The sequence below is a fragment of the Schistosoma mansoni genome, chromosome W (genome assembly GCF_000237925.1).
Source record: "Schistosoma mansoni strain Puerto Rico chromosome W, complete genome".
Classification (NCBI taxonomy): domain Eukaryota; kingdom Metazoa; phylum Platyhelminthes; class Trematoda; order Strigeidida; family Schistosomatidae; genus Schistosoma; species Schistosoma mansoni.
Genome location: NC_031502.1, coordinates 56630444 through 56654161, shown reverse-complemented (window position 1 = coordinate 56654161; position 23718 = coordinate 56630444). Strand labels below are relative to the sequence as shown.

At 34.5% G+C, this 23718-nt stretch overlaps 1 protein-coding gene across 1 annotated transcript; it reads left to right on the top strand.

Moving 5' to 3' along the window:
• Positions 1-721: 721 nt before the first annotated feature.
• Positions 722-22137, top strand: Smp_160310 (putative lysosomal alpha-mannosidase (mannosidase alpha class 2b member 1); the record flags this gene model as incomplete). Its single annotated transcript, XM_018790256.1, has 6 exons — positions 722-1954; positions 8889-9545; positions 10022-10043; positions 12800-12973; positions 14516-14830; positions 21584-22137. 6 exons carry the CDS (start codon positions 722-724, stop codon positions 22135-22137), a joined length of 2955 nt encoding a protein of 984 aa, XP_018655617.1.
• Between the last annotated feature and the right edge of the window lie 1581 nt (positions 22138-23718).

Here is a 23718-nt window from a genome sequence, read left to right as displayed (position 1 = left end):
TCAAATAGCAAAGGATTAATTTCATATCAATATTAGCGCGTTATACCAAGATTTTTGTTTTTAGAATAGATTGACTGTGACTAGTAGTGAACTCATCAGCTGGATGAACCTGTGTCTAAGTTCCAGTTTTCACACTGAGACCGTAATTCAGTTATCTTTCGCTTTAAATTACAAAGTTTTATTCACTTAGCTATTGAGTCTAGACAACCACCAGCTTGTTTAAGAGGTATGATGTTTATATTTTTATTAGAAAGGATTTAGATTATTCTGTTTCTTATTATTTAGGCCTGAATTTTAATTACTCCTAATTGGTGATCTGAACGAAGATTCACCCATGCTAATATAGTATAATCATGTAAATCTGATGAATTTGGAACATATTACTTAAATTGTCAGCAGATATTGTCACCCTAATAATCTAATAAGAAAACTAATCATTAGTTGCTATGCTCATTAAACGATTTTTTTATATAAAGTGTAAAAAAGGACAAACAATTTAACAAATTGTTGGTTTGAATTTTAACTAATCTACTTAGCAACATTAAAGATACACCCTTATACAAGCAAATGCACCAATTACATTAACTATCTCAACAACGAATTAAAAGAAATATGAAAAAGAAAACCTCGAAGCTGGAATTAGGTATATTTTCGCCTTTTTTTTCAATCTCCGTATTTCATAATTCTATAGTGGAACTTTATTGTAACAACATACTCAACTATGATAAAACTGACGACTATACTACTTATATTAGTAGTTTACACAAATCAATGTGATAGTGTTAGTTTCCGTGATCTATTGAAATATTCCTCTTCTTCTAAATGTGGTTATGATTCATGTGAAACTGGAAAATCAGGATATCTTAATATACATCTAATACCCCATACACATGATGATGTTGGCTGGTTGAAAACAGTAGATCAATACTACTATGGTGTGAATAATACAATTCAACGAGCTAGTGTTCAATACATTTTAGACAGTGTTGTATCTGCTTTAGCACATAATCCAAATCGTAAATTTACTTACGTTGAAATGGCTTATTTTTATCAATGGTGGATAGTACAAACGAAAGAAATCAAACATCTAGTTAAAGATTTAGTTAAATCAGGACAATTACAATTTGCTTTAGGTGGTTGGAGTATGGCTGATGAAGCTACAGTTTATTATGTTGATGCAATTGATCAATTAACATATGGAAATAATTTATTAAAACAATTATTTAGTGATTGTGGACGTCCATTAGTTGCTTGGCAAATTGATCCATTTGGTCATTCACGTGATCATTCAAATTTATTTCAAGATGTAGGTTATGATGCTGTCTATTTTCAACGTATAGACTATCGTGAAAAAGAAAAACGTAAACATTTAAAAGAATTAGAAATTTTATGGGATACTACTTATACTACTACTACTACTACTAGTAATACTACTGATAATGACAAATTCTATGGTTTATTTACTGGAATGTTCTATGATACTTATTGTTATCCGCCTAATTTTGAATTTGATGCAAGCTATCCAGATCATTCCATTGTAGATAATCCATCTATTCAGGAATATAATGTTGATATAGTTGTAAAGAAATTTATACAGTATGTTAAAAACTTATCCAATTCATTTAAAACAAATCATATTATGGTTTTAATGGGTTGTGATTTTACATATGAAAATGCTCATATGAACTATAATAATATGGATAAGTTAATTAAGTATGTTAATGATCAACAGAAGTATGATAGCAATGTGAATGTATTGTATTCTACACCAGCATGTTATACAAAAGCGGTAAATGAAGAATTTAATCGAATTGGGACAATTAATCATCGTAGTGGTGATTTCTTTCCATATGCTAGTGGTTCATTATCATATTGGACAGGTTATTATACTAGTAGACCAGCATTGAAATATTATATACGTCAAGCATCAAATTTATTATCAATGTGTGAACAAGTAAGTAATTTCTAGTTGTTGTTGTTGTTTTTTTGAGACGGGGAAAGGTTTGTTGGAAAGTGGTTACTATTTTGCCTGATGTATCTTCTTTTTGTGGGAAGTAAAATCCGACTCACACGTTCTCGTCGTGCCTCCTGGATCATGGCACTGATCCCATGTACGAACGTGGACGGTAATATGGGCGGTGGAGATCGGCCTAATCAAACACTACCTATACCTACAAATGATTACGAATGCTACAAATAGTCATTGCATAATTATTAAGGGTTCAAAAAAGATGGAAAAAATAAATCTCCCAAAAAAAGAAAAAAACAGAATGAAAGTGTTGTGTAATGACTCTGTGTAAGAAATGCATAAACAAATATTGCGCCCTGGTAGTTTTGCCGCGCTTCGATGTAGCACTCTTCTCTAGAAGGTCCTACTAGGCTTCACCATGTTCTTATGGCTGGAGGGGGGAGATACCTTTTCTGTTTACTTTAATTCCAAATGACAAATACATAATCTTACTTTTAAGCTTCATATACATTTAAATGCTGGTCAATGTTGGATTTTTGTTACATACAAATCAATTATCCAATTCATTTAAAGTTTTGTGTTAAATTCACCTAAATTGTTGTAGTGCCGTGCTTCGTTAATTGTCCTATTTGGGACTCGTCAGCTGGATGTACCTGCATCTCAGAGTTGATGTTCACTCTGGGACTCGAACCCAGTACCCAGTACCCACTGAGTCCTGATAGCCATTTGCTTATGCGATGGGGTGACGAAACACGCGTCCTGGATTCCACTGCTAGCCACTATCCATCTCTGCTTACCTTACTTGGTATAGATTTTTATGAAAATCAGTTTTTAATAGTGAATGATATCGGCAGTGATATATTGGTAATGGAAATATATATAACTTGATAAATTCCATATAATCAGAAGGGGTTTTGTGGAGATTTCAGTATTTTCATAGTTGAAATCATGAGTCGATTGAAGCTAGACCACCACGGTAAACTTAGAAGCACTGGACGGCCGTTTTGTCATATTGTGAGACTCCTCAGCAGTGCGCATCCACGCTGCTTTTACACATTTGAATAAAACAAATAAAAAAATAAAATAGAATTACATGCATTCATTTTAGTTTGTGATCTTTCATCAGCTCTATAGAACTGCAAAGAAGGTAAGAAAAGAGTTAACTAGGATTTGAAAAGCTTACGAGAGTTTTAAGAAATGATCTAGTGAAAATCATGCTTACCTGCTTACTTGTTTACGCCTGTTATCTCTTGTGGAGAAGCATAGGCCAAACACCAGCACTATCCATCCAACCCTGTCCTCACCAATCCTTTCTAGTTCTTTCCAGTTAGAATTCATCCTTTTCATGTCTGCTTCTAATTCTCGACACAGTGTGTTCTTTGGCCTTCCTCTTTACCGTTTCCCATCAGGATTTCAAGTTAGTTCTCGCTTCGTGATACAGTTTTGTGATTTCCTTAATGTATGTCCGATCCACTTCCAACGTATTTTCCTAATTTCCTCTTCAAATAGAAACTGGTTTGTCCTCTCCCACAGAAGGCTGTCGCTGATGGTATCCGTTCAACGGACATTCAGTATCTTAAGTAGACAATTGTTTACAAATATTTGTAACTTTTTGATGATGATTGTAGTACTCCTCCAAGTTTCAGTTATGTACATTAGAACTATCTTGACGTTCGTATTGATGATTCTGACTTTGTTGTTGGTTGACAGTTGTTTTGAGTTCCATACGTTCTTGAACTTTAGGAGTGCGGTCCTCCTTTTGCAAATCCTTACCTTCAAGTCTGCGTCGGATCCTCCTTGTTAATCGATGATGCTGTCCAGATACGTGAAAATTATAGATTAGGGAAATAACAAATATCAATGATTGCTAAAAAATAATGTAAGCAATAATATTTCTCTGTCAGTTATTTTAAAAGATTTAAGAATATTAACAGCTTCTCTTCTTTCGAACTAGTATCTAATTTGTTTGGTGTTTAGGGCTGTAATAGAGTTTAGTTTCAGGTTTTTGAAATCCATTCGGAGATACGAACACATATTTGTCTGAAGGAGTTTTGTGGAGATTAAGTATGTTTCATAGTTGAAAGCATGAGTCAGTTGAAGCTAGACCACCATGGAAAACCTGGAAACACTGGACCAGTGAGGCGCAAATCACGTCTGTTGTGAGATATCAACTCACTGATGACAATTGGTGAATGGTTGCTCAACTTCGTGGATCAGTTGAAGTTAGATATTAACACCGTTGGATGCCAGCTCAGTGGTCTATCGGTAAAGGTCTCTGGCTCCAGACTGGTAGGTCCTGGGTTCGAATCTCGCGAGAGCGGGTTCGTGGATGCGCACTGCTGAGGAGTCCCACAGTAGGACGAAACGGCCGTCCAGTGTTTCCAGGTTTTCGATGGTGGTCTAGCTTCAATTGACTCATGCTTACAATCTATGAAACATATTTGTCTTTCTGTTGTTTCAATAAATGAACTTTCTCAAGTACACATAAACAGGTAAATGAAGTCGGAGTTGCTATGATTAAAAAATATTTGAGGTTATCTTTTGTTCTCGAGAATAATTTATTTTATATAGAGTGAGAAACCTTGTAGATAACAAACCAGCTTCCAACTGAGGAGGGAATTAGGAAAAAAACAATGAAAGTGTATAGGACATAGGTTACGAAAATCACCGAACTGCATCACGAAGCAAGAGCTAACTTGGAATCCTGATGGGAAACGGTAAAGAGGAAGGCCAAAGAACACACTGTGTCGAGAATTAGAAGTAGACATGAAAAGAATGAATGCTAACTGGAAATAAGTGGAAAGGATTAGTGAGGACAGGGTTGAGTGGAGAGTGCTGGTGATTGGCTGATGTTCCTCCACGAGAGATAACAGGCGTAAGATAAACCTTGTTTCTGGCTAGATTATCTTTAGTATACTATTTGATGTAGGTTATTGTTTAAGTTAAAAGAAGTTAAGTATCTAAATCCATAATTATTTTTTGTAAACCAATTTTTCAATATCTCAACTTGTTATTACTACTGACTAATATTTTGTTTTAAATAAGCTGGAAGTAGTAGCATAAAAATAACTTAAAGAGCAGTATTTGTTTACAATATGAGGAAAACCATAACCTTTAGACTAGATAGAACTAACTGTTTATTAAATTAGAAAGATTTTTTTTCAATATCAAACCTGAACAATCTTGGTTTTCAAGTTTCAACTATTCGTTCACAGCTTGATAAAAGTATCAATCATGTAACAGGCGTCATAGTTCAGTAAACTATTTATTTTCTGAAAAAGTTCACTATTGGATGTCATTCTGTGATGTTACTTCCATTTTAGATTGTAAGTCTGCACATAAACAGCCTACTCTTTAAGACGACAAATATAAGACAGGTTTGAAAATTTTTAGTTTGTTTGATGTTGTTGAAGGATATCAATTATTGTTTCAGAGAGGCCTAACTGTTCCCAGCTGGTTGTGAATTATACAAGCCGTTGATTTCAGTCAGTCAGTCAGCAACAACATAGAACTTCGTGCTTACGTACATCAGTTTAAGTTGTCATACCACATTAGCATAGAGATACAATTTTTGATTCAAATCCCATAGTAGTATTACAGTAAAAGTATAAGCAGTAATCGGAAAGATTAGGGTTTAAAGATGTTTTTCAAGGAGTATAATCCAGTAAAATACATTTGGAAAGATAAAAATGGACATGAAGAATTCTGTTAGCTATTTACTCTATACACAATACAGAGAACTTACACTGGAATGATGAACAATTGCCTACTTTACTACCGTTCTAGTATTTCTTAAATTTATCTAATTTACTAACTTTAGAGAAGTTACAACACCAATAAAACCAGGTATAATGACCATTATCAGCAATTACTTACTTATTTACTTACGCCTGTTATCCCTCGTGAAGGAGCATATGCCAACCACCAGCATTCTCCATGCAACCATGTCCTTACCAATCCTTTCCAGTTCTTTCCAGTTAACATTCATCCTTTTCATGTATGCTTCTATTTCCCGACGTAATGAGTTCTTTGGCCTTTCTCTTTTTCACTTCCTTTACGGATTCCAAGTTAGGGATTGCCTCGTGATTATCAGTACGACGTATTATAAATGGACTAGTATGTACTAATTGACAGTTAAACAAAACTAAATACATATTAGAAAATTTAGACAGAAATGACTGATTACCTATTCTAACTGCGGATTGAGTTTTACTGAACAAGTTGTCAGAAATGTTATGAAAGGATTCAAGTTTACCAAGAAGACACGTTGATACGTGATTTCTAGCTAATCACATTCATAATCATGTGAATGTTTGAGACAGAATCAACTTAAAATTGGTTGATACAAAATGCCGCAAAATGTAAAACCATCAAATGGCCAAAAAATTGTTGTAGGTTTAAAGTTTAAGTCATCTAGACATAAGGTTGATTTTGATTGCCATAAAATGTAAAACAATTACCATATAATTATGGTGTCTAGCATTGGAATCCAGGAAATATGTTTCTTCCTATTTGGGACTCGTTGGCTGGATGTACAACTTTACAACTCACAGTTGGTATTCACTCCAGGACTCGAACCCAATACCATCTGCTTCAAACGCAATCATGTTATCCATCTTTATTTATAATACTTGTGACTCAAGGCAATATCGAGGCGATCTGTACAGGATCCGCATATGCCAATAAGAGACTGATCAACTGCTGTTTTAAACATCAAAGGGAAGATTCAAACAAACAACATCAAATGAATTTAATTACCAAGTAATCATATGGAGATTTGTAAAGTAAATGAATAATAAAGCGCATACAACAAGCATAGTCAAAAGAAGAAAAGTTTTCCAAAGAAACCCCACAAAGGTTTGTTACGTCCTTAACTGTCTACCCGCTTTCGTGCCGAGTATAACTTGTCTAATGTAGATAAAGACCTTGACGCGATAGGTTGACTAGTTTAACCTTGAGGCTAGTATGCGTGAGTTCGAAGCGGAGGTAGAGAGATGAAAACTATTCTATCCCTGACTGGCTGACAAGCACGCGAGAGAGAAAGAAGACAAGGACAACTGGAACACTAATCACCTTATTCCAATCCCGATCTAGCACTCGAATTCCGAATTCAAATTTGTGTAAAAAGATACATGAATAAATAGATGACTAACCTGACCACAACCCACCAATAATTAGGAAAATACAATTATGTTCAATACTGGGGGATTACAGTAGAAAATAGAGTACAAAAGGTTGCGTCTAAATTACAATGGCTTTGGAACAGAAAATGCTTTGGCAATGAATCATACATCAAACGAAAGCTCATGATCTGTAGAATAGACTAGGGATAAAAGTAACTGTTACAGTTTTACAAGCTTTGAATTAAATAAAATAACGTCCCCAAAAATAGCTTCCGTAGTTTGTTAAGGCTTCTTGTTTCTCGGTTCACATCAAGGTTGATCATCATTATTATCTTGATTCGAAGAATATTTCTAATACTACCGACACTCAGTAGGAACAAAAAAACTAAAGTCAACCAATCTCGAACAACAGAGAAAATGTTAATCTAGGAGAACTGATGGACGTTGATATATATTTTTTGAAGATGACAGATATCCATTTTAAATTCATTGATAAATATCCAAAAGCTAAATGCTAAATCAAACAAATCTCCATTCATTAAAAATTACCTTGACTCAATAATCGGTAATCGTACAAGACTTAACACTGTCCTATCCAGAATCATCCTTGGAGTCAACTGATGGTCCTCAATAAAACAATATTTTAATCATTTTAATCAAAGGTTGATAAATAACTCTTTCATATCATTACTTATTATGTACATGAATTTCAAAGTACTTGTCAAAGCAGTTACACTGTTTGAATAGAAAAAGTAGTCTGTGTTAGATTTATTGGACATCTTACACAAAGTCTTTATTCAAGAACATCCAACATCCAACACCTCCAGACATCTATCGGACACAAGACATCAAGTAAACACCATGTGATCATTCAGTTTGATTAATGAATAACTAATCTCTCTTCTTCATAAACCAGCTGTCGTTATTGGTCTCGAACAAACAAAAACAATATATATGTTTCCTTCATTTGCCTCTGCATCATGACTCATATCTGATTGCATCACACTTTTCAACTCTTCCTCTCATCTGATCACTTTGTTATTATCCTTTCTAGAACTCAATTCTATTTCAATAACTTTTGATTTTGACTAACTGGGCTTCACTTATTATCAATAAGTGTTTATAGATCAATGATATTTTGGCAGTGACAGTGTAAAAGAATATTATTTTTATGGTAAATGGCGTGTATGAAACTTCTTATTCAATCTTTTAGCTGCATTTTGATCTGTACCATACTATCCTAATACTTATTCATAATAATTCTATTTTATAGTATGGATTTCAAAATACTACAGGTTGCAAATAGTGAGCGGAAACTGTAACAAAATGCCCCCGAATGCTCCGGTACAGCCGAGAGTGGAGAGATTCAGTTCTCCCTCTCCAAATGCTCTCACATGGCCATGCGTACACAGCCTCTACCAGGGAAGTCCTACTCACTGCCTTCTCGTGGCGGGGTGGAGTGTTGTTTACGAAATTGAATGGACGGAAAGCGAATGTTCGGCGCTTTAACCAGGTTGTAGGACATGGAAAGTCCACCTAGGGGAGTTGGAAAACCCTGATTCCAAATCAATGGTGCACATGGGCTCCAGTATCCTGAGGGAAAAAATGGCGTATCTCGCAAGGATGGATCATGGATGCGCACGGCTGAGGAGTCCTACGAAAAGACGAAATGTCCATCCAGTGCTTCCAGGTTTCTCATGGTGGTGTAGCTTCAATTGACTCATAACTTCAACTATATAAAATTACAATAATTTACATAAACTTCCTCTCCTTTTTTGTATTTTTTCACCAAATAGATTCATTTATTTGCAAATCATATCCCAAATAAAAACAATCCATATGATAATGAAGAAAATATTAATCATTTACGTCAAGTACTTCATATTGTACAACATCATGATGCTGTAACTGGTACATCTAAACAACATGTAACTAATGATTATGCTCTACGTTTATATAATGGTACAAAATCATGTCAACATTTAATTAATAATTCATATATGAAATTGTTGCCAAGTCATCAATTCAATATAACCAATCAATTCGATGTAACATTTTGTGATTTGTTAAATATTAGTTTATGTAATACTACTGAATACTATCAGTCATATTTACATGGATCAAAGAACAATCATAACGAGGATGATGATAACGAGGATGGTGATGGTATCTTCATTCTTCTATATAATCCATTAGGTTGGGAACAATCCAATGTATGGATTCGATTCCCAATATATATTCCAATTAATAATGATGATTATGATAATGTTGATAGTTTAACAAATAAATTTCATATTATAATAAAAGATCTTCGTAACAGTTCAAAAACACATCAATCTTTACCTTATCAATTAAATGTAATCAATAAAAGAACACTTCAAATACCTGAACGGAAATCTTCATTACATCATGCAAATTATGAATTATTATTTAATCCTAAAAATTTATTACCAGTTGGATTTAATATATTCTATTTCAAGATTATTCATTCGTCAACATCTTCATCCTCATCATCCACATCCTCCCCCTTCTCTTCATCATCATCAACATCATCATCAACATCTTCATCATCAACATCACCATCATCAACATCCTCATCATCAACATCATCAACATCCTCCTCCTCATCAACATCCTCATCCTCAACATCACCATCATCATCAACATCCTCTTCCTCCTCATCCTCATCATCATCCATGGAAACCACAACACCGAAAAGTCCTATTATTATTACAGATACTATGAAATTAAAACTATCCTATAATAATAATAATAATAATAAATTTATCCAACTTATAATGAAACATATTCAAAGTAATATTAAAATAAAATTAAATATTGAATTAATGTATTATATAGGTGAAACAAATGGACAACAATCATCTGGTGCATATATATTTTTACCTAAATATAAATCTCATGCCAAAAGATTTCATTCAATTCATGGAATAGTAAGTGATAGAATCGTTTTGTATGTTTATCTAAAAAAAAGAAGAAAATAATTTTAAAAAAAAAAGAAAAAAAAGAAGAAGAAGAAAACATCTATGAATGTACTCAAAGTTCATTAAAGTACATCACGTTTGTTATGATAGATATTATTATATTCATAGCTTTATAGTAATAGTGTGTGGTGTGTACTACTAATGTTGACAGATATAAGTAGTATGTATCATCAGTCGAAAGTAAAATGTCTAGTGGCAGAAAGTTAAGAAGATCGAAGAAAAGAGAATAATTCACTTAGTATTGTTTGTTTGAATCTTCCGATTGATGTTTAGGACTGCAGCTGGTCAGTCTCTTGTTAGCATATATGCATACTACGTGTATTGCCTCGGTATAGCCTTAAGTCACAAGCCTTATAAGTAAAGATGGATAGTGGCTAGCAGTGAAATCTAGGGCGCGCGTTTCATCCTATTTGCATATAATGCTTGAGAATTAAGGTTATATCGAGGCAATACGCACAGTATGCATATATGCTAATAAGAGACTGACCAGTTGCAGTCCTAAGCATCAATGGGACGATTCAAACAAACAATACCAAGTGAGACGGCTTTTCAAAAATTTCATGCAGTTAGTTCCCTTTATGAACTTAAATAAAGATACAACCAAATATTGATGCAGAATAATATGAATTCATTATATTTCGTGGTTTCTCATCAGCTGCTTACCCCAATGCTAAAACTCTAATACATATTTGGTTGTAAGGAGCTGTTGAGAAACCACGAAATGTAATGAATTCACATTATTCTGCATTAATATTTGTTCTGCCTTTATTTAAATACCAAGTGAATTTAAACTTCACCCCATTGCACAAGCAAGTAGCTACTAATGTCGACAGAAATAAGTAGTATATATCATCAATCGAATGTGAAATGTCTAGTGGCAGTAAGTTAATAAGATCGAAGAAAAGTCAATGATTTGTGTTAAAACGAAAGACCGATGAAGTTTGAAACAAATGATTGACATGATAGAGAAGATTTGTAGCTCAATTTCATGATTTTGATGGAGTTTTGTTCTCTGAGCTGGATGGTTGGAATCAATCCAATGTATCAACCAATCAGGAAAATTATGCAGAAACATGGGAATAAAAATCAAATCAATGGGAGATACAACCAAAACAAAGAAATTAACAATGACAGATTTATGATCAACAAGAAGCAATCAACATCGAGGTGTACAGGACAAGCTGTGAACCACATGTGGAGAAATTCAAACATTTCACTTCTACCCGAAGTTTGTGCTGATGATATCGTTCAGAGGAACGACGATAGCTCGACGACTAAGCCATCCAGTTCAGAGAACAAATCTCCATCAAAAACAATTGATTGACATTTTGCAAATGAATTATTTACTGTATAGTTTTCAGATTTTACTATAAGATTCTTTAATTTTATATTCAAATACATTTGACTGTCCACACTTATATTCTTGTTCACGACAATAGCAATAATAATGTACTTTGATGAACCTCGTGTACAAAAGAATTGTCTTAATATATTTCAGCTTCATTATAAATTTGTTACAAATTCGTCTATCAGTTGAACTTCATATTTTGATTTAATTAAGTTAATTATTCATTTTTATATTCAAACGTCAGTAAATTTATTTATTTGCGCCACACAAATCTCATTTGATTTGTGTGATGACTGTGATACTGCCCGGGTGCCCAAATCGAAACAGGTGGTTTTCTTAGGGGGCCACACCCGGAGCCTTTGACCTAAAGGTCTAACCCACAAGGCAGTGGAGCATCATGAGGAGATGCCGTCTCATGGTAGCCAGTGACCAATGATTAATTCATACGCCATTCGTTCCCTCAGGATCCTGGAGCCCATGTGCACCATTTGTTTGGAATCAGGGTTTTCCAACTCACCTAGGTGGACCTTCCATGTCCACCAACCAGGCTAAAGCTCCGGACATTCGCTTTTCGTCCTCTCCATCTTGTAAACAACAGTAATGCCACGAGAAGGCAGTTAGTAGAACTTCCCTGGCAGAGGCTATATACGCGTGCCCATGTGAGAGCATTTGGAGAGGTGGAGCGAACTCTCTTCACTCTCGGCCGTACCATGAAATTTTCCCAATTATATTAAAGTTCTAATTATGAACAAAGAAAACAGGTTTAGTGTAATATTAATTCTCTGAATATGTTGATTATATTATGATACTTTTACCATCAATATCAGCGGCAACTCTAGAAAATAAATGAGTTACATATGGGTTTTCTATGAAAATTATTCAATCTGAATCAGATTACCATCTATAGGTTGATGACATATTTGATGGTAAATGATTTTTACTAGTCTATTCGATCAGTTTATACTTTAAAAAGATTAATTCACTAAGTCTCTATAATTATAAGTGACCAAGTAACTGAAAATCTACTATGAAACTATTGTAAAGAGAAGTCGAGAGTATTATTAACTCATGGTAAGTAGGTAGTAGTAGTAGTAGTAGTAGTAGTAGTAGTAGTAGTAGTAGTAGTAGTAGTAGTAGTAGTAGTAGTAGTAGTAGTATGATTCAGAATTTATGCGACTCATGAATTGTACATATTTGTATTCTAAGGATCCGTAAAACTTCCATGTTTTTATTCAAATTATATACTGACATTGATCACTTCAATGGTGCAAATAAAATAGCAAAGGTTTATAAATCTCTCCTTTTATATTGTTTTTTTAATTATTTGAATATATAAAGATAACACGTGGATCTTTAGTCGATGAAGCTTATATTGAATATTCTTCATGGGCTTCTCTGATTGTACGTCTTTATCATAATGGAGAATTAGAAGTTGAATGGACAATTGGTCCATTTCCATCTGATATGATTGGTCGAGAAACTGTAGTTCGGTACACTATCAATGGAGATGATGTTCAATATCGAGATACAGGTATTGTGAGCAATTATTTAATGGGTCATAATGTCTTATACGTTTAAATACTGATCAGAATATTCCTAGACTTTCGTTAACAGGACGAGGACAATGTTTTTCCATAATGTTATTACACATACTTCACTGAACGATGTATTAGGAGTACTTCATGTTATGGAATTCGATTTACATTTTTTGGTCGGCTCTGAGAATTGGGCGAATTTGATATTGTTTACTATTCAATGATTAATCAGTGTAAAAAATAAGTACCTGGAAACAAACCAAAATCACTTATTAAAATCATTAACCGAACGATGTTAGACCATCATTAAAAACCTGAGAGCACTGGACGGTCTAGTATGGGACACTTCAGAATTGCGGATCCATAATCCCACACGCGGAATTATAACGCAGGACCTTCGGCCTCGCGTGAACCCCCAAATTTTAGACTACTGAGCCGGAACTTAACGGTGTTAACGCCTAACTTTAGCCAATCTACGATATTTTGAGGCCATCTTTCGTTGTCTTCCGTGGGTAACAGCCTCACACCCGATACGGTTTATGTCCACTGACCAAGGTTTCTCACTAGGACTCTGAGAACTGAAATCACTTAATACAACTATTTTTATTCAGCTTAGAAAGCGCGACAATAATTCACACATTCTATAAGTGTTGTTCATCAATCACAGATCACTGAAATTATAGTAGTTTGCATAGTTTAACAGATTGTTGATAATTATATGACCCTATCATAAAATTGAAACTTCAGTTGAAAGAGGTCAATACGTATGTAGAAGATAAATATGAGAAGAAGTAGACAGTTGTTTCATTGCAATCTGAGACTCATCAGAAGTGCATATTAACAATTTCACTACTGATCGAACCCAAAAATATTTACGTCTTGAAGAAAGTATAGAACCTATGAACTACTGAGTTTGAAATTAGGTTCGGAATCTTCAATCACAGAAAGATTCTTCATAAGTTGCAGCTGAGCTAAGAAAAATTAAATGTTCGCTTCTCTTTGAAAACTTCAATGATTTCTAATTTGAGGTTAGTTTATAGATAAGATTACTTACTTACTTACTTACGCCTATTACCCCCAATAGAGCATAGGCCGCCGATCAGCATTATCCAACCCACTCTGTCCTGAGCCTTCTTTTCTAGTTCTATTCAATTTTTGTTAATTCTTCTCATGTCTGTCTCCATTTCTCGATGGACTGTGTTCTTCGGTCTTCCTCTTCTCCTTTTGCCTTCTAGACTCCATATGAGGGCTTGCCTTGTGACTCAGTTGGGTGATTTCTTCAATGTGTGTCCTATCCACTTCCAGCGCTTCTTCCTGATTTCTTCTTCCTCTGGAATCTGGTTTGTTCTCTCCCACAGTAGAATGTCGCTGATAGTGTCTGGCCATCGGATCCGAAGTATCTTGCGTAGACAACTGTTAATAAACACATGTATCTTCTGGATGACAGTTTCAGAATATTACTTTATGATTTATTTGACTTAATTAACCAATACTATAAATTTCAATTTATTTCTATCTTTAAGGTGAATTCTTCACAGACTCATCTGGTAGACGTTTAATAAAACGTTTACGTAATCGAAGAGATGATTGGGGTATACCAATGAAATATCATGAAGAACAAAATATTACTGGTAATTATTATCCAATTGTCAATAGAATTATGATTAAAAATATTCTACTTAAATGGTTGAATAAGAAAATTCCATTCGGTTTAGCAATCTATACAGATCGTAGTCAAGGTGGAACAAGTTTAAATGATGGACAACTGGAATTGATGCTACATCGTCAAACAATTAATGATGATAATTTAGGTGTAAATGAACCATTGGAAGAATTAGGATTGGACAATAAAGGTAAGTATCATATGAAGTTTAAATAGAGAAAAGTCTTATAAAAGATAAGATGAATACGGCTTACATAATCTTAACTTAGTAAATAATTATGTCATCAATTTGTGATGGTTGAATGACGGATAGTCAGGAATTGTGGGTACAAAAAAAATCTTGTAGTTATTGTTATATCTAGAGCTTTGATTCTTGCCATGCCGCGTACTACTAGACTACTTGAACGATCGAACCCGCAACGTTGCAAAAGAGAAGACAGAAGACTAGTAAGTAGGAATTTTATACCCCAAACAGTGTCAAGTATAGTACAAAAGTTTCATGTATTTATAGATTTTGGCTGAAAGTAAATCATCATTTCGGACAGCCAATAGGCACATAAGGGGCCTTCTTATTCATCCAATAGGGAAGCTACACGTTGACATTCTAGAATGTTGCCCTAGTGGTGGTTGGATGGAATGTCTTCAGCTCTTTCTGGGCTTTTTGAGGCTTCCTTGAGTTTGCCAACGAGCCATTCTTACAGTTATAGTAACAATAAAACGAAATAGTGAACATTTTGTAAACATAATAGTAATCTATAATAAAATTAATGCTATGGTAAAGAGAGTAATAGAACAAACTACACATAATCCAAGTTTTTTTTTACTTTCCGGATAGGGAATGCTTCTATAATAGTGAGTAGATTTGAGTATACACTTTTCAGAACGTTTAACTAAATCTTGTAAACGATCACAAAGTGATCAATCAGAAACAGAATATCGCAAATCTACAAGGAGTTTTAGAAAAAAAAAGTCTGTATTAACCCTTGTTACTTTCTGGTATGCCACTATTGTAGACACTTCAATGTTGATAGATAGTTTCTCTTAACGAATAACTTATATGGGTTGACATGAGCAGGTTTTCTGTAAAATATGCATTAGAATAAACGTACATGAAATTGATCTCTCTAGACGTTTTACTACTCTGTCGCCATCTTTGTCTCTGTTGAACTAACATTTCACAAATAACGTGCCTTTTGAAGCAGTGTATTTAATTTACGAAAACTGTTTACCTTTCGTATTTTTCTCAATAAATCTTAACAAATACTCGTTTCCCTGTAGAGTGATTCTTTCTTGAAGTTGTCTGAAAGAACGTTATTTTAAATTTTGTTGGACCTGTCAAAATGAGTTTCAAAAATTGACCATAATTTGTATGTTTTATCTTATAAAGATCATTCTCAGTTCAAATAACCCATTAGTTTTAACATCGAAGCTTGATATCGACTATTGCTGTGATATTATTCCGATCTCTCTTCTATATTCGTTAGAATTATAAAAGTTCATCGGATTAGTTTTCTTCAGTTCACGCTGTTCAAAATCTAAGAACATAACTAGATCAACTATTTTAAGTTAATGTTTTATTTATAATCAGAAGGGGTTTTGTGGAGATTTAGTATTTTCATAGTTGAAAGCGTGAGTCACTAGTGACTGACTTCGAGGAGTACATTCAGGAGTTCTAGTGAGAAGCAGTAACCAGTGGAGTTCAAACCACGTCTGTTGTGAGATAGGAACTCACTGAAGACAATTGGTGAACGGTTGGTCAACTTCGTGGATCAGTTGAAGTTAGACATTAACACCGTTGGATGCCAGTTCAGTGGTCTATCGGTTAAGTGCTCTGGCGCGAGACTGGTAGGTCCTGGGTTCGAATCTCGCGAGAGCGGGATCGTGGATGCGCACTGCTGAGGAGTCCCATAATAGGACGAAACGGCCGTCCACTGTTTCCAGGTTTTCGATGGTGGTCTAGCTTCAATTGACTCACGCTTTCAACTTATGTTTTATTGTTGCATCAAATGTATACATCTTTTTGAGGTGATGGAGAAGATTTGTAGCTAAGGTGGACGATTTTGATGGAGCTTTGTTTTCTGAGCTTGATTGTTTGGTCGTGGAGCTTTCATCGTTATTCTGAACGACATCATCAGTACCAACTTTAGTTAGGGGTGAAATGTCCGAATTTCTCTACATATGGCTCATAGCTTGTCCTGTAGCCCTCCATGTTGATTAGTTATTATTGACCTTTAATCTGTCATTGTTTACTTCTTTATTTTGAATGTATCTCCCATTGATCTGATTTTTGGTCTTATATTTTCCCACAATTTTCCCTATTGGTTGATAAATTGAAACGATTTCAATGTGTTTGTTGATTGATCTGAGTGCCAAGCTTCTAAAACGTCTCTAGTGTTTTTTTAGAATTGCGTCTATCCAATATCTCCACGTTTTTCCAGTCGAAATTTGATCGAAGTAGTTTCACAGTATTTGAGCACCAAGTTGATGTAAGACATTAAGGAGGAAGAATATATTTGTAAAATCTTAACAAATGTATTTGAATTGAATCCAACGTTACAGTCGACAGTGTGGTCCAAGCTTTTTCAAGGAACTATAATTAAACATCAAAATGATTGGATATACATAAGTACATGGTTCTTCGGTTAACTATATACTAAATTTATCACCTAATCATATTAACAATGTTCCAAACAAGTAGTTACTGTAGTGAGTATATAACATGTGGTGTGTGATGAAAAGTGTGTTAAGATAACAGAATGTGTGAAGGCGAGTGTGACGAAAGTTTCAGTTTCAGTTTGGAAAGAACAGGAGGCTTGGTGTCCTGTGTTAGTCCTGGTAATGATGGTCTCTCAGCTGATCCAGCTTTCTTTTGAAAGAGTCGACGGATGGAGCCTCAACCACGTCCTGGGGTAATCAATTCCACTTTTTGATGATTCGATGGGAAAGTCGATAGTCAACTGACAAGTAATTCGTTCTGGGCTTGTGAACTTTTTTGGAGTGTCCTCGTAAATTTTCTGTTTTTGGAGACAAGAAAAATGAGGGCATATCAGGTGCAAATTTGTCACTAAGCAATTTGAAAACTGCAATCAAATCGCCTCTGATTCTTCGATGTGACAGCGGGAATAGGTTTAGCATGGTCAGTCTAGTACCATATGGGAGTTTCGCTATTCCGGGAATCAGCCTAGTTACTGTTCTCTGAACCCATTCCAATAGTTCACTGACTATTTTTAGACAAGGGCTAGCTGCTTGTATGCAGTACTCAAGTTTAGGACGCAGGAACACTGTATACAAAGTCGGAAACGTTTTACCGCCGAAATGACTAAAATCCTTACGTATGGACCATAAAGTTGCAAAAACTTTGGCGGCTATTGCACGGCAGTGTGCAGTAGTCTTTAAGTCTTGACTAACGATGACTCCTAAGTCATTGTGTATCTGGACAATAGATAGCTTAGTGTTATTTATCGTGTATTTATCTGTACCCTGATGGCCAATATACATCACAATACATTTGGAAGTATTTATCGACAATTGCCAGGTTTGGGATCATTCAGACAATTTCTCCAGTCATTTTGGAGTTCTAAGCTATCACCCTTACTTTGTATCGCTCTCCATATATTGACATCGTCAGCATAGAGCGAAACCGATGACGATAGTAGACGAGGGAGGTCATTTACGTACAAGAGGAATAATACTGGCTGAATTTCCATTACGTTACACTAAGCAGACGAAATGATGGCTCGTTAAGTAGAATTGTGTTTAGAAAGAGTCCCTCTGCCTGCCAATATACTCACTTCTATAGTTTCACACCTACCCAGTATAAGAGAAATTTGGTTAGATGCTTCACTCGTAGAGCAAAAGAGATCTGTTCAGTAGATACTTTAAGTCAGGAATTGGAATTAATCTATAACTCACTGACAGAGATCGGCTACCCTGCTGCGTTCATCAAGAAGTACATGTATGATACAAGATAGATAAATTAAAATCATTTCGAGTGATCTATCGTGTACCTCCATCATTTCCCAACGGAGTTCGTTCCCGTCTCTTTCATATAGCAGAAACCATAGGAATTCGTACATTCCACCCCAATTTATGTGTACAGAAGAAATTCGTAACTCCCCATATCCCTTTCATGGCCGGATATAACTTAACAAATGATATTATTATTTTTTTTTAAATTTTGTTATTATTTGTTTGTAATTTTCTACCTCTTTCCGTTTGTATTCTTCACTATGTAATTTTTTACATACTTCTTATTACGTAATGATTTTAATGTTTTGTGATTACTATTCTAAGTCTATTTACTCACGTTTGACCTCCCTATTACCAATGTTTAACTATTGATAAGACTTTGGTTATCATAATTTAATATTCTTACTACTATTAGTATACCTGTCTTCCTACTATCAACTTGTACCTTCACCTATTATGCTCGGTGACGTATTCTATTTCATTGTGATTATTGACTTAAATAACCTTGATTGGTTCAACATTTTCACATAAATATTCATGTATTATTAGAGTAATTTTATAGAGTTGAGATCATGAGTCAATTGAAGCTAGACCACCATCGAAAACCTGAAAGCATTGGATGGCCATTTCGTCCTATTATGGGACTCCTCAGCAGTGCAAATCCACGATCCCACACTCGCGAGATTCAAACCCAGGACCTACCAGTCTCGTGCACTTAACCGATAGACCACTGAGCCGGTTGACATCCAACGATGTTAATATCTAACTTATTCGAGTAAGCCTGATGAAAATCTAATTGAAAACAATATTGTTCGCTTACATGTGTTGTTCTAGTATTCGTAAGTGCTGTGAGAAGAAATTTTATTTACAATTTATCATCTCTGATCGTTGAACTTTTATGAAAACATACAATCTCTATATATGATATGAATCAAATATTGTCATAGTGTGCATAAAATGAAGGAATGAATGTTTGTATTCATTTTGCTGTTCCAGTTTATTGTTTATCATATATTTAGATAAGACAATTGATAGATTAAATGGAATAAAGTGTTCAGGTTTACTTATTGATTATTAGTTGTCAAGGTGTAGTGTGGTCTACTTATATACATATAAGTAGTATATGATGATGGTTAGACATAGAATGTATTTTGGCAGAAGACCGATAAGGAAAGAACTGAAATGAAGCGCAATTGGTAGGAAAACGCATGAACAATGAAATTAGAGAAGATGGATTGATATTTACAGAAGGAACAGTGAAGATTGAGACAATTGGTTATTATTTTGCAAATTGACTGTTTGCTGTATGGTTATCAGAATTTAGTGAGATAGTCTGTAATTTTTGCTTAAATACATTCGATTGTCCCCAATCGTGTTCTTGTTTACTACACTACTTCTACTACTACTATTACTACCACTATTACTACTACTACTACCCACCATGAATTAATAATACTGTTTACTGTATGGTTATCGGAATTTAGTGTGATAGTTTGTAATTTGTGCTTAAATACATTCGATTATCCTAACTGATGTTCATGTTCTCTACAAAGGCACAGCTAATTGTATTCCATCTCTCTTGATAATACTATTTAGATTTGCACTTATGTGTATAGCTTCGGCTGTTAATCTTTCTTTGTAAGGATCAAAACCTTCTTGAAGGATTCTTGTACCATTGAAATCAAATGTATGATCCTGTTAAATGAACTGTTAAATCATGAAAACACATTATATACATAATGTACCATAATAGGACGAAACGGCCGTCCAGTGCTTCCAGGTTTTCCGTGGTGGTCTAGCTTCAACTGACTGACGATTTCAACTATGAAAATACTGAAATCTCCACAAAACCCCTTTTGATTGATAAATTAGTATCAGAAATTGTCTATCAGTAATCGTCATCACCATTTTCCAGGTGATTGGAGTTACTCATAAGGAAACCTGATATCTTGGTGCTTATTGAATTGTCATATTTGTAACTTGAAGGGTATCGACACTTGTGGTGGAATTCAGACCAGAATCACCTAGTTTCACAGTCAGAAATGTTACCATTTAGCTATTTTTGAGTAATCAGACTACCTTAGTACTGTGATATTTGTAGTGGCTAATCACTTAACGAATTCTACAATTTTGTCGACAAGATTCCATGAAAACAAAAAGATTTACATAAACACGATATTGGTCACAACTAAATGGACAATCAATTGATTATCAACATTATTTAGCCAAAGTGTTCTCTTCCCTAGTTATAGGTACACTTATATGATCATACATCGGTTAAAGTAGCTTCAATTCATATCAGCATCTTAATAGAAGGAAATCAAGAGCATATAATTTGTGGGAGTTGGATGAGATATGGCAAAAGTGACTAACATCATGAATATTATCGTAGAGAACAAGTGAAGTTAGAGAGTAGAAGTTATGAATTAATATATTGGTGTACAACTATAGATTATGGCTACACCAAGAACTCCGATTATGTAAGATATATCTCCGTTTCTATATAAGAACTATATTCAATAATATATATGAATTGATGCTAGATATTTCCATCATCAAGATGTGATTCTCAGCACAAGGAAACAATTGGTCATTTTAGTCAGTTCGAGTTTCGTAACCCAGTTATTTGGTCAGGGACGTTAGATCCACACAGTTACAGCTTCAAAAACTCACTACATCACTGAATCCAATGTACTGTTATCGAAAAAAAAACAACCAATTTCATGCTCTCTGTCTTGTCTCATGACGAGTTTTCATGGTCCCCACCCATAATTTATTTAGAACTTCGAATGAATAAATGTCGTGCTGTTCTCTATTCAGAGTTGAGCGATTGCCAGTAGTCAATATTCACCCGATTATCATCGAGTATTCGACAATACTTTGGATTTTCTCTGAGTTATTATAATATTTTGTATTATAGACGATAAATAATTAACATTGAATACAGTAACTTCATTTATTTTTTACCTAATAGGTTTAATTGTTCGAGGTACACATAAAATACGATTTGATGAATTGAATTTAATTGAATCAGAAGATAGAAAAACTGCTCAAGAGATGCGTAGACCAATCATTCCAATGTTTATTCGAGCTAACAAACAAAGTTTAGCAGATCTTTTCAATGGATGGAGTGGAATCACGAAATGTTTACCCAACAATATTAATTTGCTTAGTCTAACATCATGGCCTTTGTATGTCGTTGACAAACCAGAATCTAAAAACCAAATTCTCGTCAGATTTGAAAATTTGCACACGTTGGACAATTTAAAACATACACATATAGATGCTTCACATTTATTCTATGGTATCACAATAACTGATGTAACAGAGATGACACTAACGGCTGATCGATTGAAAGAAGAAGCTATGTCACAAAGACTTCATTGGCCAACGGAACCAACATTTCAATCTGTCACAAAAAACTATGAAATGAACTCGTCTAGTGTTATTTTGAAAATACCTCCAGATAAAATAATTACGTACATATTGACTTATAAAATAGACGATTCTTCATATTTTCCTGATTAAAATAAGTTTGCAAACATTTATTTCAGTAAATTTAAATATAATTTATGAGAGTTCAACAAACGTTTGGTCATCATATGATGATGAGTTTACAAACAACGTTATTATTTTTAACTTGATAATACAACAACAGTTTTTACGATGGACTATGCAACTATAAGTAGAGATTGATGATGGCTAACAGTAAAATTCAGATGGTTTGTTTTTTTTCATTTGGGACACGTTGAACGGATGTACCCGGGTTCAACTGCTAGTCATCATCCATCTCTGCTTATAATAATACTTGTGCCTTAAGACATCATCGAGGCAATCTGCACAGAACGTAAATATGCCAAAAAGTGACTGATCGATTACAGTCTTAAACATCAGTGAAAAGATTTAAACAGTCAATAAAATGAATGAATATGTTACTGTTTCAGATTGTTCCTCTATATTGTGCCATTACCATGTTTGTTGTTCAACACATTCCTGACTGTTTTTGAATTCTTCTGCAGTTTCCACTTCGTTGTAATGCTACTCTGTTTAGACAATATGAACTACGAGAAAAAAAAAGCAAAATAGGTGGCTTTATGTGATTAATTTATGTTCCAGACTAAGTTATTTAGTTTGATGATGTAAGTAGTTGGAAATATGATACATATATGTAATCTCTTAGAAAATGAATTCGGATTATATCATGAATTGTTCGGTACAAACAACATTGTAATGTAGTTATTTAATGATCTAAATGTAGATAAACATAGAAATGTATGAAGTATATTTAATGTAGGAAATTATCTGTTTGGTGAATATAGTGATATGCAAATAGTTGGGTACTAAGTTGGTGACTTTAGGATTGAGTGATTTCCACGAGACCTAGATGTTCTAGGTTCAATTATCTATAGAACCGTAGATCACACTGTTGCGAAGTCGAAAGCAGGGGCAAAATGGCTGCTCAGTTATACCTGGTTTTCAACGGCAATCCAATCTTTCAGTAGATCCTGTAGAGCTTGAAACCTGTTGTTGAGAGTTATCTTGAATTGGTTGAGTTTGTTAGTATCGCGAAGGAAGGCCGTATTGAACCTTCTTAATGCTGTTTATCCAGTTGTCCAATGTATTTTTAGCTTCAGTCTCATCTTGGACACAACCAGGTGGTGATCTGAGCTATATCAGCTCCTCTCCTGGTTCTCATATCTTCCGTTGTCCTTCGGAATATTTTGTTGATACAAATATGATCTATCTGGTTCTCTGTGGTTTGGTCCGGTGCGATCCATGTAGCTTTGTGTATGTGTTTATGTGGAAATATTGTGCCGCCTATAAACAATTTGTTGAATGCACATAGATTTGCAAATCTCTCCCCATTTTCATTTCTCTCTCCTAGTCCATGTCGTCCAATTATATCTTCATATCCGGTGTTGACCACTCCGACTTTGGAGTTTAGGTCTCCCATCAGGATGGTGAGGTCCTTTCGTGAGCACTTCTCTATAATTGATTGCAGCCTTTCATAGAACTGATCTTTATCACCGTCGTTGTTATCATTGATAGGTGCATAACATTGGATAACATTCATTGTGATCCCTTGCTTCTTTGTTCTGAATGATGCTT